Source organism: Ahaetulla prasina, chromosome 4 (genome assembly GCF_028640845.1).
Source record: "Ahaetulla prasina isolate Xishuangbanna chromosome 4, ASM2864084v1, whole genome shotgun sequence".
NCBI lineage: Eukaryota > Metazoa > Chordata > Lepidosauria > Squamata > Colubridae > Ahaetulla > Ahaetulla prasina.
Genome location: NC_080542.1, coordinates 5,643,079 through 5,659,515, shown reverse-complemented (window position 1 = coordinate 5,659,515; position 16,437 = coordinate 5,643,079). Strand labels below are relative to the sequence as shown.

The 16,437-nt window shown below is 43.9% G+C and overlaps 1 protein-coding gene across 2 annotated transcripts; it reads right to left on the bottom strand.

The window, feature by feature from the left end:
• Positions 1-1,340: 1,340 nt before the first annotated feature.
• Positions 1,341-15,174, bottom strand: LOC131198718 (twisted gastrulation protein homolog 1-like). 2 transcript variants are annotated; one of them, XM_058183659.1, is made up of 5 exons: positions 13,749-13,771; positions 11,810-11,938; positions 11,157-11,250; positions 6,724-6,939; positions 1,341-2,420 (listed from the first exon to the last, which is right to left on the bottom strand). In XM_058183659.1, exons 1-5 carry the CDS (start codon positions 13,749-13,751, stop codon positions 2,191-2,193), a joined length of 672 nt encoding a protein of 223 aa, XP_058039642.1. In that variant the 5' UTR covers positions 13,752-13,771; the 3' UTR covers positions 1,341-2,190. The 2 variants fall into 2 exon arrangements, with proteins under 2 accessions (XP_058039642.1, XP_058039643.1); XM_058183660.1 differs by lacking the exon at positions 13,749-13,771 and adding an exon at positions 14,759-15,174 and having other exon boundaries at positions 1,346-2,420.
• Positions 15,175-16,437: the final 1,263 nt, after the last annotated feature.

The window sequence follows — 16,437 nt, the reverse complement described above, 5'->3', positions numbered from 1 at the left end:
CCAAACACTAAGTACATACTAGATGGACATTACCTTACTGACGACCCCCACCCCGTCAAAGACCTTGGAGTTTTCATGTCAAATGATCTAAGTGCCAAAGCCCACTGCAACTACATAGCAAAAAAGGCTCTAAGAGTTGTAAACCTAATCTTGTGTAGCTTCTTTTCCAAAAACACCACACTACTAACCAGAGCATATAAAACATTTGCTAGACCAATTCTAGAATACAGCTCGCGTGTTTGGAACCCTCATCACATCTCTGACATCAATACAATTGAACGTGTCCAGAAATATTTTACAAGAAGAGTTCTTCATTCCTCTGAAAACAACAAAATACCTTATCCCACCAGACTTGAAATTCTAGGCTTAGAAAACTTGGAACTCCGTCGCCTTCGACAAGACCTAAGTTTAACTCACAGAATCATCTATTGTAATGTCCTTCCTGTTAAAGACTACTTCAGCTTTAATTGCAATAATACAAGAGCAACCAATAGATTTAAACTTAATGTCAACCGCTTTAATCTAGATTGCAGAAAATATGACTTCTGTAACAGAATCATCAGTGCTTGGAATGCTTTACCTGACTCTGTGGTCTCTGCCCATAATCCTAAAAGCTTTATCCAAAAACTTTCTACTATTGACCTCACCCCATTCCTAAGAGGACCATAAGGGGCGTGCATAAGCGCACAAATGTGCCTACCGTTCCTGTCCTATTGTTTTTCTTTTCTTCTTCCTATATATATATATATATATATATGCTTATACCGCCTTATATTTACTCATATATGTGTTTATATACTATATAATCTTTTTGTATGATACCTACATATATTGTTGTGACAAAATAAAATAAATAAATAAAAATAAATAAATAAAAAGTTCCTCAACACGACTGACTGAGGAATTCTGGGACCTGAAGTCCACCCGTCTTAAAAGTTGCCAAGTTTGGAGACTCTTAAATCTAGAGGTCAGTGTTTCTTGCAGCCATTGTTAGAATGAATCCATAGAAAACGATTTGTGGGCATAACACACATCCATACAAGACGTACCCTTAATAACTTTCACTCCTCGTCTCCTGTTCCTCCATTAGCAGCGAGCGCCATTTGGCAAAGTCAAAAAAGTCAAGATGGCACCCTCCATCCCATCCCCCATAAGCATCTCTGCTCCATAAGCCCCTTTCAACTCTTTTAACTACAAGTGGGTCAGGTTCACACAACTTGCTAAACCCCAGAAAACACGATATACAATGTCCCAAACAATTCCGATTGTCCTGTGGGCTAGTCGGAACCACAAATCACCTCGTAAGTTAACCCTCATTTGGCAGATCCTTGATGGACGGCGTGTATCATTTGCTTTCATGCCGACTTTGTGCCTCCGATACTTTCAGACAACCCTGTTTCCCCCATTATTTTTATTACTACAAAATGCTACAAAGATATTTTATCATTAAAAGAAAGGATTCGAGGATTTGTGGGCAAGGCTGATTTCAGCAAAACTGAGAGGCCAGGTGGGGCGGGGGGTGGGGAGGGGAAGGAAGGAAGGAATAATGTCCAAGGTGAGGTCCCAGGACAGATGGACCCTCCCCCAACTGCAGAGGGAAAGTCTGGGCTGGGCAGTGGTCTTTTGTGCCCCCCTCCAAACTTGTTCTCCATGCTGAAAATATCTGGGTTTAGAAAGTAGGCAGAAGCAGGAAGCAATACAGCTAAGTCCTCGACTTACAGTAGTTCATTTAGGGACGGTTCAAAGTTATAACAGCACTGAAAAAAGTGACTTATGTTTCACACTTATGACCTTTTTAACAACCCCATGATCCTGGGATCAAAATTCCGATGCTTGGCAGCGGATTCGGACTTATGACCTTTGCTGCGTCCCAAGGTCACGGGATCCCCTTTTGCGACCTGACAAAAAAAAAAATCACGGGGGACACCAGATTCACTTTAACAACCGTGTTACTAACTTATCGACTGCGGCGAGTCACTTAACAACGGGCCAAGAAAGGCCATAAAACGGGGCCAAATTCACTTAACAAATACCTCGCTTAACAACAGAAATGTTGGCCTCCCTTGTGGTCGTAAGTCGAGGACTACCTGTAATGGCTGCGTGCAGTTTGCAAGAGGGAGAGGCTGCGCAGAAAAGTGCAGGCGAGGTGACGCTCTGCGAGTCAAGGAAGGAGAAAGCAACCCCCCCAACTCAGTCCTGGCAGTTGGAGCAATTGGCGTGGGCACCTCCGTAGCCCTGGCAATCCGGCCCCAGGCATTGGCAGCAGGCGCTGTGAAACCAGCGGTAACGCCAGGCGCCCACCGACTGGCAGGCTGCGCGGCATCGGCTCATGGACAGGCAGTCGTTGAAGTAAATGGACTGGCAAGCTGGCGCCGTCGCATTCGGGCCCTTGGCGGCGGCGGGATCCGGGAGCGCCAGGTCTGCCAACGAGAAGGAGAAAAGTTGATAACCGAATCACAAGAGTTGGAAGGAACCTTGGAGGTCTTCCAGTCCAACCCTCTGCTCAGTCAGGAGACCGTGTATACCATTTCAAACAAAATTTCCATCTCTTTTTCAAAACCACCAGTGTTGGAGCATCCCCAACGTCTGCAGGCAAGCCGTTCCACTGATTAATTGTTCTCCCTGTCAGGAAATTTCTCCATAGTTTTGGTCACCACCATATTAAAAAAAAAAATGTTGAGACTCTGGCAAAAAGTACAAAGAAGAGCCAACAAAGATGATTAGGGGACTGGAGGCTAAAACATATAAAGAACGGTTGCAGGAATTGGATCGGTCTAGTTCAGGTGTCAGCAACCTGTGGCTCCAGAGCTGCATGCAGCTCTTTGGGCCCTCGGCTGTGGCTCCCTGTCGGGTGATCCCACCACTGGCTGGCTCCGCCCCTCGTCCTTCCCTCCCAGTCACTCCTCGCCTGGCCTGAGAAGGTAAGGGCGGCAGTGAGGGATGGAGAAGCAGCCGAGGCAGAGACAGAGAGAGGGAGAGAGAGAGAGAAAGACATAGAAGATACAGAGAGGGGAGGGAGGGAGGGATTGAGAAAGAGAGAGAGGGGTTCTGTGAGAAAGGATTTTGTGGTAACAACCAGTTTTCTGCCCTAATGACCGGCTGGGTAGGCGTGGCGGGGGTGTGTGTCATGTGACTAGTGGAAGTGAGTGAGTTGGCCACGCCTACCCAGGTTTTGTGGCTCCCAGTGTTCTTTTTTTTTCCTTCTGGGAAACAGGTCCAAATGGCTCTTTGAGTGTTTAAGGTTGCAGACCCCTGGTCTAGTTTAAGGAAAAGAAGGACTAGGGATGACATGTTAGCAGTCTTCCAATATTTGGGGAGTTGCCCCAAAGAAGAAGGGGTCCACCTACCCTGTTTCCCCGAAAATAAGACCCAACCAGAAAATTAAGCCCTAGCATGATTTTTTCAGGATGCTCGTAATATAAGTCCTACCCTGAAAATAAGCCCCAGTTAAGATTGATATATTGACCATCATTTGTGTTGTAAATGTTGTACCTTGATGAACGTATCTTTTCTTTTATGTACACTGAGAGCATATGCACCAAGACAAATTCCTTGTATGTCCAATCACACCTGGCCAATAAAAAATTCTATTCTATTCTATTCTATTCTATTCTATTCTATTCTATTCTATTCTATTCTATTCTATTTCCCCCAAAATAAGACCTAACTGGAAAATAAGCCCTAATGTGTCTTTTGGAGCAAAAATTATTATTATTATTATTATTATTTATTATTTATTTAAATTTATATACCGCCCTATCTCCCAAAAGGACTCAGAGCGGTTTACAGGCATATAAAACATCAGTATACAAAATTAAAATAATCTTTAAAAAACTTATTCCAGTGCCCTATCATTTAAAATAGAAATATAAATATTAAAATCAGTTTAAAACCCCTATAAAATTTAAAATCTAAGCCAGTCCTGCACAGATGAATAAATGTGTCTTGAGCTCGCGACGGAAGGTTCGAAGGTCCGGAAGTTGACGGAGTCCTGGGGGGAGCTCGTTCCAGAGGGCGGGAGCCCCCACAGAGAAGGCCCTTCCTGGGCGCCAGACGACACTGCCTAGCTGACGGCACCCTGAGGAGTCCCTCTCTGTGAGAGCGCACGGGTCGGTGAGAGGTATCTGGTCGCAGTAGGCGGTCCCGTAGATAACCCGGCCCTATGCCATGGAGCGCTTTAAAGGTGGTCACCAAAAATTATAAAACCCGATCTTATTTTCAAGGAAAAAACGGTATTCTCCAAAGCAGCTGAAGGCAGGACAAGAAACAATGGATGGAAACTAATCCAGGAGAGAAGCAACCTAGAACTAAGGAGAAATTTCTTGAAAGAACAATTCAGAAGTTGTGGGTGCTCCATCACAAGGTTTTTAAGAAGAGATTGGAGAACCCTTTGTCTGAAACGGCAATAGGTGTTCTGTTTGCATCGAGGGTTGGACTAGAAGACCTCCAAGGTCCCTTGCAACTCTGTTATTCTATTATATTTATTTTTATTCACCTTTCTTTGAAAGGCTAGTGCTTTCCTACTTGAAAACCATCACGGATCTACTGTTAGACCCCTTGCAATTTGCATACCGAGCAAATAGATCAACAGATGATGCTGTTAATATGGCTCTGCACTACATCCTACAACATCTTGAATCTCCAAAGACCTATGCAAGGGTCCTTTTTGTAGACTTTAGTTCAGCATTCAATACCATCATTCCAGACATCCTTCTAACTAAGCTAAACCAGCTACAGGTACCGGAACAGACTTGTAAGTGGATCACAAGCTTCCTAACAAACAGGAAGCAGCAGGTGAAGCTAAGCAAGATCACATCAAATACCTGTACAATTAGCACAGGGGCCCCCCAAGGCTGTGTGCTCTCCCCACTTCTCTTCTCTCTGTATACCAATGACTGCATCTCCAACGATCCATCTGTTAAACTACTGAAGTTCGCAGATGACACAACAGTGATTGGTCTCATTCGAGACAATGACGAATCTGCATATAGACGTGAGGTCGAACGTAACAATCTGGAACTGAACACACTCAAAACTGTAGAAATGGTGGTAGACTTTAGGAGAAACCCTTCCATACTTCCACCTCTCACAATACTTGACAACACAGTATCAACAGTAGAAACCTTCAAATTTCTAGGTTCTATCATATCACGAGATCTAAAATGGACAGTTAACATCAAAAACATCATCAAAAAAGGACAACAAAGACTGTTCTTTCTGCGCCAACTCAGTAAGCTCAACCTGCCCAAGGAGTTGCTGATCCAATTCTACAGAGGAATTATTGAGTCTGTCATTTGCACCTCTATAACTGTCTGGTTCGGTTCTGCAACCCAACAAGAAAGACAAAAACTTCAGAGGATAATTAGAACTGCAGAAAAAATAATTGCTACCAACCTGCCTTCCATGGAGGACCTGTATACTGCACGAATCAAGAAGAGGGCTGTGAAAATATTTGCAGATCCCTCACATCTTGGACATAAACTGGTTCAACTCCTACCCTCAAAATGACGCTATATAGCACTGCACACCAGAACAACTAGACACAAGAACAGTTTTTTCCCGAAGGCCATCACTCTGCTAAACAAATAATTCCCTTAACAATGTCAAACTATTTACTAAATCTAGACTACTATTAATCTTCTCATCATTTTCATCACCAATCTCTTTCCACTTATGACTGTATGACTATAACATTTTGTTGCTATCACTAAGGATTAAATTGCAACCTATGACCATCTTTTGTGTTGTAAATGTTGTACCTTTGATGAAGGTTTTTTTTCTTTTCTTTTAAGTACACTGAGAGCATATGCACCAAAACGAGTACCTTGTGTGTCCAATCACACTTGGCCAATAAATTCTATTCTATTCTATTCTATTCTATTCTATTCTATTCTATTCTATTCTATTCTATTCTATTCTATTCTATTCTATTCTACTGTTTATTCACCTCTAAGCATTTTTACACATATATTGCACCCAGTTTTGGTCGCCACCATATAAAAAAGATGTTGGGACTCTAGAAAGAGTGCAGAGAAGAGTAACAAAGATGATTAGGGGACTGGAGGCTAAAACGTATGAAGAACAGTTGCAGGAATTGGGTATGTCTAGTTTAAGGAAAAGAAGGACTAGGGGAGACATGATAGCAGTCTTCCAATATTTGAGGGCTGCCTCAAAGAAGAGGGGATCAACTTATTCTCCAAAGCGTGTGTTTTAATTAATTTATTATAATTTTAAATTTTAAAGGGTTTTATATCAGTCTAAGACTGTTTTAGCTAATTAGGCCTATTAAATATTTCGTTTTAAATTCATTTTAATCCGTTATTTATACTTTGTATATTCTGTGTTTTTAATATGGCTGTAAATCGTCCTGAATCCTTCGGGAGAAGGGCGGTATAGAAATTAAATTATAAATAAATAAATAAATTATAAATAAAAAGCACCTGACGGGCAGGACAAGAAGGAATGGGTGGAAACTAATCAAGGAGAGAAGCAACTTAGAACTAAGGAGAAATTTCCTGACAGTGAGAACAATAAACCAGTGGAACAGCTTGCCACCAGAAGTTGTGAATGTTCCAACACTGGAGGCTTTTAAGAAGAGATTGGATAACCATTTGTCTGGAATGGTACATAGGGTCTCCTGCTTGAGCAGGGGGTTGGACTAGAAGACCTCCGAGGTCTCTTCCAACTCTGTTTTTCCGTATGCCAGGCCCACTCTGGGCATACCTGTATGTGGTCCCAGCAGAAGATGTCCGGTATCCACGTGGTTTTGCCGCAGTTCCTCTTCTAACGACAGAGTCACGATGCTCCAGCCGAGAGAAGGGTGATTGTTGGAGAGTGCCAGGAGCGCCCGAAACAGGGACGGGACCGGTGACACCAAATCGTGCATGGAACTTCGTTGGGCAGGCTGAGGAGCGGATGAGATGCGTTCGTCGCATAGACCTTGAGACGGGGACCACAACAAGGAAAGAACAAAGGACACCTGAGCTACTGGTATGTCCTCGACAGAACGACTGCAGTTGAGCCCAAAATTTCCACTGCTAATCAAGACAGTTGTTTAGCGAGTTTTGCCCTATGTGGGTACGACCTTTCTTGCCACCCTTTTATAAGTGAATCCCTGCCGTTGTCAGAAGATGGCAAATGGTAATAAGTGTCACAATTCACCAGTGGAACAGCTTGCCACCAGAAGTGGTGAGTGCTCCATCACTGGAGGTTTTTAAGAAGAGACTTGTCCGAAACGGTATAGGGTCTCCTGCTTGAGTAGGGGGTTGGACTAGAAGACCTCGAAGGCAGTGGTGAAATCCAAATTTTTTTTTACTACTGGTTCTGTGGGCGTGGCTTGGTGGGCATAGTGTGGCTTGGTGGGCGTGGCAGGGGAAGGATACTGCAAAATCTCCATTCCCACCCCACTCCAGGGGAAGGATACTGCAGAATCCCCATTCCCATCCCACTCCAGGGGAAGGCTACTGCAAAATTTCCATTCCCACCCCACTCCAGGGGAAGGATATTGCAGAATCCCCATTCCCACCCCACTCCAGGGGAAGGATACTGCAAAATCTCCATTCCCACCCCACTCTGGGGCCAGCCAGAGGTCGTATTTGCCGGTTCTCTGATCTACTCAAAATTTCTGCTACCGGTTCTCCAGAACCTGTCACAACCTGCTGGATTTCATCCCTGCTCCAAGGTCCCTTCCAGCTCTATTCTGATCGATCGATCGATCGATTGACTTAACAATCATTCACTTAGTGGCCATTTGAAATTACAACAGGACTGAAAAAAATCCGACTTATAATTGAACCTCCCAACAGTTGCAGCACCCCCATGGTCACGCGATCAAAATTGAGAGACACAAGAAACCGGCACGTAGTTACGACGGTCTCCCAGAGACACGTGATCCCTTTTGCGACCTTCTGACAAGCAAAGTCCTTCACTTCAATAGCTAACTTAACAATCACAGTAATTCGCTTAACAACGGGTAGCAAGGAAGGTCATACAACGGGGCAAAACCCCACCGAACAAGTGTCTCACTTACCCTGTTTCCCCGAAAATAAGACTTTGTCTTATATATATATATATGCGGTGTATACGCGGTGTGGCTCAGGCTGTAAGAAGCCTGTTATTAAAACACAGCTGCCTGCAATTACTGCAGGTTCTAGTCCCACCAGGCCCAAGGTTGACTCAGCCTTCCATCCTTTATAAGGTAGGTAAAATGAGGACCCAGATTGTTGGGGGGGCAATAAGTTGACTTTGTAAATATACAAATAGAATGAGACTATTGCATTACACACTATAAGCCGCCCTGAGTCTTCGGAGAAGGGCGGGATATAAATGTAAATAAATTATATATATATATATATATATATATATATATATATATATATATATATATATATATATATATATAGGTCTTTGGTTGTTGGGTTTCAGAAAACATATATATATATATATATATATATATATATATATATATATATATATATATATATATATATATATATATATATATTTTCTGAGGTTTTTGGTGTTTGTATGTAGGTCTTTGGTTATTGGGTTTTCTCCCGTAAAATTGGAAGTGTCTTGGCGGCGTTTGAAGTCTCATTCGTCATCTTCAGGCTTCAACCGTGCTTCTGGGAGCAATGTGTGATTGCAGCTGTTTCTTCCTTTTAACTGCTAGTGGGGTTTGAACTGATTGGGTGGGAGCTTGGCTGTGCTCTGATTGGATGTGGGTTTTGTGCTCTGATTGGCTGGGGTGTGTCCTGTTTGGGTGGGGGCTTGGTTGTGCTCAAATTAGTCTGAGTTGCAGGGGATTTGAGCTGGTGAGCTGCACTGCTGCTGTTTGGCTTCGTGTTGTGGTCGTGCTACATCTTCATAGTGGGTGTCAGTCTGCTGCATGTATGGATTGGAGGGGTTTGAAATGGCTAATGTTGCAGCTGCGGTCTGGCTTCTGGGCCTTGGTCGTGCTTCCTGATCAGTGTGGGTTTGGGTCTGCTTTCTGGGTGGATGTGGTGGTGACATCCTGTGTGGACCTCGTGAGTGTGGGTCTGGTGTCATTCCTCGTGTTAGGGACACGTTTGTCAATAAGGGCAGGTTTCAAATGGCTGGTAGGCGGGAGGTATCATCTCGTTTGTTCATGCTGTGTGGGCGTTTTCTATCTCGATGGCTTCTCTGATTATTCTGTTGTTAAAGTGTTCAGTTTTGGCGATAGTTCTGGTCTTTTAAAGTCAATATCGTGTCCTGTGACTTTAAAGTGTTGGACCAGGAAGAAGTTAGTTCCTCTTTTTGAATGAGTTCTTGTGTTCTTCAATCGTGCACTTATTCTTCTGTTGGTTTGTCAATGTATGTGGTGGGGCAGGCGGTGCATGGGATTTCATATACTCCTTGATTTTCTAACTCAATTTTGTCTTTGGGGTTTCTTAGGATGGTGGATATTTTTGGTTTGTGCAGAATGCTGTCTTGATGTTATGTTTGTGGAGGATCTTGCTGATTCTGTCTGTGGTGCCTTTTATATATGGGAGGGCTGTGCTCCTCCCATATAAAAGGCACCACAGAATCAGCAAGATCCTCCACAAACATAACATCAAGACAGCATTCTGCACAAACCAAAAATATCCACCATCCTAAGAAACCCCAAAGACAAAATTGAGTTAGAAAATCAAGGAGTATATGAAATCCCATGCACCGCCTGCCCCACCACATACATTGGACAAACCAACAGAAGAATAAGTGCACGATTGAAGAACACAAGAACTCATTCAAAAAGAGGAACTAACTTCTTCCTGGTCCAACACTTTAAAGTCACAGGACACGATATTGACTTTAAAAGACCAGAACTATTGCCAAAACTGAACACTTTAACAACAGAATAATCAGAGAAGCCATCGAGATAGAAAACGCCCACACAGCATGAACAAACGAGATGATACCTCCGCCTACCAGCCATTTGAAACCTGCCTTATTGACAAACGTGTCCCTAACACGAGGAATGACACCAGACCCACACTCACGAGGTCCACACAGGATGTCACCACCACACATCCACCCAGAAGCACACCCAAACCCACACTGATCAGGAAGCACGACCAAGGACCAGAAGCCAGACCGCAGCTGCAACATTAGCCATTTCAAACCCTCCAATCCATACATGCAGCAGACTGACACCCACTATGAAGATGTAGCACGACCACGAACACGAAGCCAAACAGCAGCAGTGCAGCTCACCAGCTCAAACCCCCCCGCAACTCAGACTAATTTGAGCACAACCAAGCCCCCACCCCAACAGGACAAACCCCAGCCAATCAGAGCACAAAAACCCCATCCAATCAGAGCACAGCCAAGCTCCCACCCAATCAGTTCAAACCCCACTAGCAGTTAAAAGGAAGAAACAGCTGCAATCACACATTGCTCCCAGAAGCACGGTTGAAGCCTGAAGATGACGAATGAGACTTCACGAAACGTCGCCAAGACACTTCCAATTTTACACGGAGAAAACCCGAACAACCAAAGACCTATATACAAACACCGTGAAAATATATATATATATATATATATATATATATATATATATATATATATATATATATATATATATATATATATATATATATATATATTTGAACCCTGAAATAAGCCTTTGGCCTTATTTTCGGGGAGGTCTTATTATTTTGGGGCACGTGGAGGAAACCAGAGGAAATGGCGGGGACCGGCTGCAGATGCGTTTAAATATTTTTCGGGGAGGGCTTATTTTCAGGGGAGGTTTATTTTAGTGCATGCACTGAAAAACCCAATTGGGCTTATTATCAGGGGATGTCTTATTTTAGGGGGAAAAGAGTAGCAATGGAAATTTGGGGCTCAACTGCGGTCGCAAAGCGAGGAGTCCCTGTAGATTTTTTTCAACCTGAGGATGCTGGAAAATTGAAACCCATCAGAGTGAAGAATGGAAGTTTGAGAAAACAGGGTAGGAAGTGATGGTATTCAGCCGGTTCGGGCAAACCGGTAGCTATGCTGTTTTATTTAGCCAAGTTTTCTAAGCCACACGCTTACATTTTTGGTGCGTGGCGAACCGGTGGTAAAATTATGTGAAATCCACCTGTGTTAGGAAGACAACCCCCACCCCCACCCCCCGGTTCCCGCATCCCACTCCTTGCCCCTTCCCATCTCACCTACACAATCGCAGCAAGGGTCCCAGAGTTTAGCCAGGCAGAAGGCGCACTGCCGACAGCAACGGGTACGGTTGGCTTTGCACTGGCACATTTCCTGCCGAGAGAAGTCACCGAAGATCGGTTACGGCAACGTGGGCTTTCTTCCAAAAAGGAATTCAGGCGTCTGAGCGCACACCACGCTGGCGCCCAAAGAGAGGCGTCACAAGCCACAAAACTGAAATAGCAGGCAGTCCTCGACGTACGACCGTTCGTTTAGTGGCCGTTTTGAGGTTGAAACAAAGCAACCGATGACCCTTACGACCGTTGCGGCATCGCGCAATTTACGTTCGGAGGGTTGACAACCGGCTCATATTTATGACGGGCACGTGATCCCCTTTTGCGACCTTCCGACAAGTGAAATCAAGTGGGAACCAGGTTCACTTAACAACCGCGTTACTAACCTAACTGCAGGGATTCACTTCGCAAACGTGGCAAGAAAAGTCGTAAAAGTGGGACAAAATTCACTTATCAAATGTTTCCCTTAGTGACAAATATTTTGGGCTCAATTGTGGTCGTAAGTCGAGGACTACCTGTAATTATGACCCATTTGTTTCTCAAAACCTGAAGGTTTGCACACAGATCACGGCCCCGGCATGCTCATCGCAGCGCCTTACCTGCAGCAAACACTTGCTGACATCACTCGCACAAAGTGCTTTATTGCACCCCTTGGCGTGGGCACCCACAGCCCAGGCGGCTGCCACGAGAAGCAGAACCACCCACCAGCGCATGGCTGCCAGCTGTACCTGGAAGAGAATTAAAATAGATGGATGGATGGATGGATGGATGGATGGATGGATGGATAGATAGATGGACAGAGATAGAGAGATGATAGATGATAGATAAATAGATGATAGATAGATAGATAGATAGATAGAGAGAGAGAGAGAGAGAGAGAGAGAGAGAGAGATGATAGATGATAGATAGATAAATAGATGATAGATAGACAGATAGATGATAGAGATAGATGATAGATAGATAGATAGATAGATAATAGCTAGAGATAAATAGATGATAGATTAGATAGACAGACAGACAGACAGACAGACAGATAGATAGATAGATAGATAATAGGTAGATAGATAGATATAGATAGATAGATGATAGATAGATGATAGCTAGATAAATAGATGATAGATAGATAAAGATGATAGATAGATGATAGACAGATAGATAGATAGATAGATAGATAGATAGATAGATAATAGCTAGAGATAAATAGCTAGCTAGCTAGCTAGATGATAGAGATAGATGATAGATAGATAAATAGATGATTGATAGATAGATAGATAGATAGATAGATAGATAGATAGATAGATAGATAGATAGAAGCTAGAGATAAATAGATGATAGATTAGACAGACAGACAGACAGACAGACAGATAGATGAGATAGATGATAGATAAATAGATAATAGATAGGTAGATAGGTAGATAGATAGATATAGATAGATGATAGATGATAGATAAATAGATGATAGCTAGATAGATAAATAGATGATAGATAGAAAAGATGATAGATATGATAGATAGATAGATAGATAGATAGATAGATAGATAGATAGATAGATAGACAGATGATAGATAGATAGATAGATAGATAGATAGATAGATAGACAGATGATAGATAGATAGATAGATAGATAGATAGATAGATAGATAATAGCTAGAGATAAATAGATGATAGCTAGCTAGCTAGATGATAGAGATAGATGATAGATAGATGATAGATGATAGATAAATAAATAGATGATAGATAGATAGATAGATAGATAGATAGATAGATAGATAGATAGAGATGAGGGAGGGAGGGAGGGAATGATAGATTCCTCTCTGGCAGAGTTTTGCAACTTGGCCTACTTTAAAACAGGTGGACTTCAACTCCCAGAATCCCTCAGCCAGGATGGGATGCCTGCTGCAGCCAACAATGCATGCTGGCTGGGAATTCTGGGAGTTGAAGTCTACACCTCTTAAAGTGGGTAAGGTTGGAAAAGCATGCTTTATTTATAGGATGTAAAAAGGGAGCTTTTTAAACTTCCTTCCTTCCTTCCCTTCTTTTTCTTCTCTTTTCCTTCCTGCCTTCTCCTCATTTCCTTCCTGCCTTCCTTTTCTTTCTATTTTATTCCCTTTTCCTTCCTTCCCCTCATTTTCCCTTCCTCCCTCCCTCCCTCCCTCCCATTTTCTTTTTTCCTTCCTTCCCCTCATTTCTTCCTTCTGATCCCTCCCTCCTCCTCCCTTTTCTTTGTACTTTATTCCCTTTTCCTTCCTACCTTCCCCTCATTTTCTTTTTCCCTTCCTTCCTTCCCCTCATTTCCTTCCTTCTGATTGTCCCTCCTTCCTTCCTTCCTTCCTTCCTTCCTTCCTTCCTTCCTTCCTTCCTTCCTTCCTTCCTTCCTTCTTTCTTTCTTTCTTTCTTTCTTTCTTTCTTTCTTTCTCTCTCTCTCTTTCTTTTATTCTCTGGCCTGGGAAGGAAGGAATTCACTGAGTGGGAGGCTAACGATTAGCCCCCTCCTCCTCATCCTCCTGCAACCCCGTAAAACAGGAACACCAAAGGTACCATATTCTGCCGTACACCGTGCAGTAAAAATGCCCATTTCAAGCCGGGTTGCTCCCTCCGCGATCCATGGCTCCTAACCTCCTCTCTTTCTTTCAAACTTTCCTCGCATCCTGGACATAAACTGTTTCAGCTCCTACCCTCAAAATGACGCTATAGAGCACTGCACACCAGAACAACTAGACACAAGAACAGTTTTTCCCCGAAGGCCATCACTCTGCTAAACAAATAATTCCCTCAACATTGTCAAACTATTTACTGAATCTGCACTACTATTAATCTTCTCATCGTTCCCATCACCCATCTCTTTCCACTTATGACTGTATGACTATAATGTGTTGCTGGCAATCCTTATGATTTATATTGATATATTGACCATCAATTGTGTTGTAAATGTTGTACCTTGATGAACGTATCTTTTCTTTTATGTACACTGAGAGCATCTGCACCAAGACAAATTCCTTGTGTGTCCAATCACACTTGGCCAATAAAATTCTAAAATTCTAAAATTCTAAAATTACTCTTCCTCTCCCTCCCCCTCCTCTTCCCCACCCCCCCAGTTCCTTCTTTCCTTTCCACACCTGGCCTTTATAAACCCTGATATATATTTTTTTCTTGGAGGTGGGGGGATTATGCCCCATATTCTGCAAACCTAGCCGTGGGGGGGGGGGCAAACGGATTTGCATAAAGAGAGAGAGAGAGAGAGAGACCCCCTCCCTCTATAAAACCGGATCGGACTCTTGGGAAAAGACCTCCCCCCCCAAAAAAAAACCTGGATTTAACTGGCTTAAATGGGGGGTGGGGGTCTCAGTTGGAAAGTGCTGGGAAAAGTTGGCGCAGATGAGATCCTAGACACACACACACACCCCACTCCAATTCCCCTCCCCGCCGTTGGTTTTTCTCCCTTCCCGAAGAAGAAAAAAAGAAGAAGAAGAAGAAGAAGAAGAAGAAGAAAAGAAGAAGAAGAAGAAGAAAAGGCTGGAAAAAACAAAACAAAACGCGGCCGGAGTTACCTGGGCAAAAAGCTGGAGACTCTGCGGCTGTCTTTTTTTGGGGGGGGGGGGAAGGGCGAAGATGGGTCACCCCCCTTTTTTTTTTCTCTCTCCAGGAGGAGGAGGAGGAGGAGGAGGAGAGAAGGGATGGGGGGGGGGAACAGGGGGCGAGCCGGGCAGGCCGGGCGCGCGCGGGATGGGAAGGCGGTGGATGGTCGGGAGGGGGGAGAGGAGGTGGGATGGGGTGGGGGAGAGATCGGGCCTCCTTTCCCTCCCCTTCCCTCCCCCGCCGCTCCCGACGCCCCAAAAGCGGACGATCGCTTCGGGGGCAGCCAGGAGGACGGGCAGGTGGGCGACTCCTCCCGGCTTCTCTTTATGCGAGCCGCGATTTGGGGGCCTCCCATCCTTCCTTCCCTCCCTTTCTTTCCTTCCCTCTTTCTCCCCCTCCCTCCCTCCTTCCTTTCTTTCTCTTCCTCCCGCCTTCCTTCTCTCCCTCCCTCTTTTCTCTCCTTCCTTCATTTCTTCCCTTCCTCTTCCACCCTCCCTCTCGTCCATTCCTATCTCCTCTTCCTCCTCCCTCTTCCCCTCCCTCCCTTCTTTCCTTCATGTTCTTTCTCTCCCTCTCTTTCTTTTTTCTCTTCTTCCTTCCCCTCATTCCTCCTCCTCCTCATCTTCCCCTCTCCCTCTTTCCTTCCTTCCTATCTTCCTTTCCTCCCTTTTCTCCTCCCTCCCTTTTTTCCTTCCTTTTCTTTCTCTCCGTCTCTTTTCTCTTCTTCCTTCCCCTCATTCCTCCCTCCCTTTATACCGCCCGGGAGAAGGGCGGTATAAAAATTAAATAATAATAATAATAATAATAATTATTATTATTATTATTATTATTATTATTATTATTATTATTATTATTATTATTATTATTATTATTATTATTATCTTTCAGCCCTTCTTTCCTTTTTTCCTTCCTTCCTTCCTTCCTTCCTTCCTTCCTTCCTTCCTTCCTTCCTTCCTTCCTTCCTTACCTTCTCCTCCTCCCCATTCCTTTCCTCCCTCCCTCCCTCCTTCCTTCTTTCCCTCCCTCTTTTCTCTCCTTCCTTCCCTTCCTTCCTGCCCTTTCTGTTCCACCCTCCCTCTCTTCCATTCCTATCTCCTTCTCCTCCTCCCTATTCCCAACCCTCCCTTCTTTCTTTCCTTCTTTTTTTTCTTTCTTTCTCTCCCTCCCTCCCTCTTTTCTCTTCTTCCTTCCCCTCATTCCTCCCCTTTATCTTTCATCCTCCCTCTTTCCTTCCTTCCCTCCCTCCCTCCTTCCTTTTCTTCCACCCTTCCACAAGGACTGCCACCCATCTCACAAGGACGCACACTTTGCTCTTGCAGGAAACCTCACTATTAAGCTCTTTGGACAAGAAGATAACAACAACCCTGCGGTGTCGGGCAAGCCAAGACCTCCCATCTTGGAATATCCCAATTTTCATCCAGGATCCCCTGGATTCAAAGAACTGTAGATCCTTAGGCCCAGAAGTGTGTTTCCTGCATATAAAATGCGAAATCTCTGGGTTTTCCTTCCATTTTAATTTCTTTGAGAGATTATTCGTTTCCCCCCCCCCCCTGGCTTGTTCAGTTGGTAACAGGAATGAATGAATGTGATTCCTTGTGATTCTTTGGCTAGATACCAAAGAATGTTTCTTTGGTATCTAGCAGAAATCTCT

Bases quoted from the DNA above. Each gene is read 5' to 3' on its own strand.
- LOC131198718 (XM_058183659.1), bottom strand. The intron at 6,940-11,156 runs GTGAGATGGGAA...CCCCGTCTCAAG, and splicing joins CCCTTGCTGCGATTGTGTAG to GTCTATGCGACGAACGCATC. The intron at 2,421-6,723 runs GTATGCCCAGAG...TCTCGTTGGCAG, and splicing joins TCTGCTGGGACCACATACAG to ACCTGGCGCTCCCGGATCCC.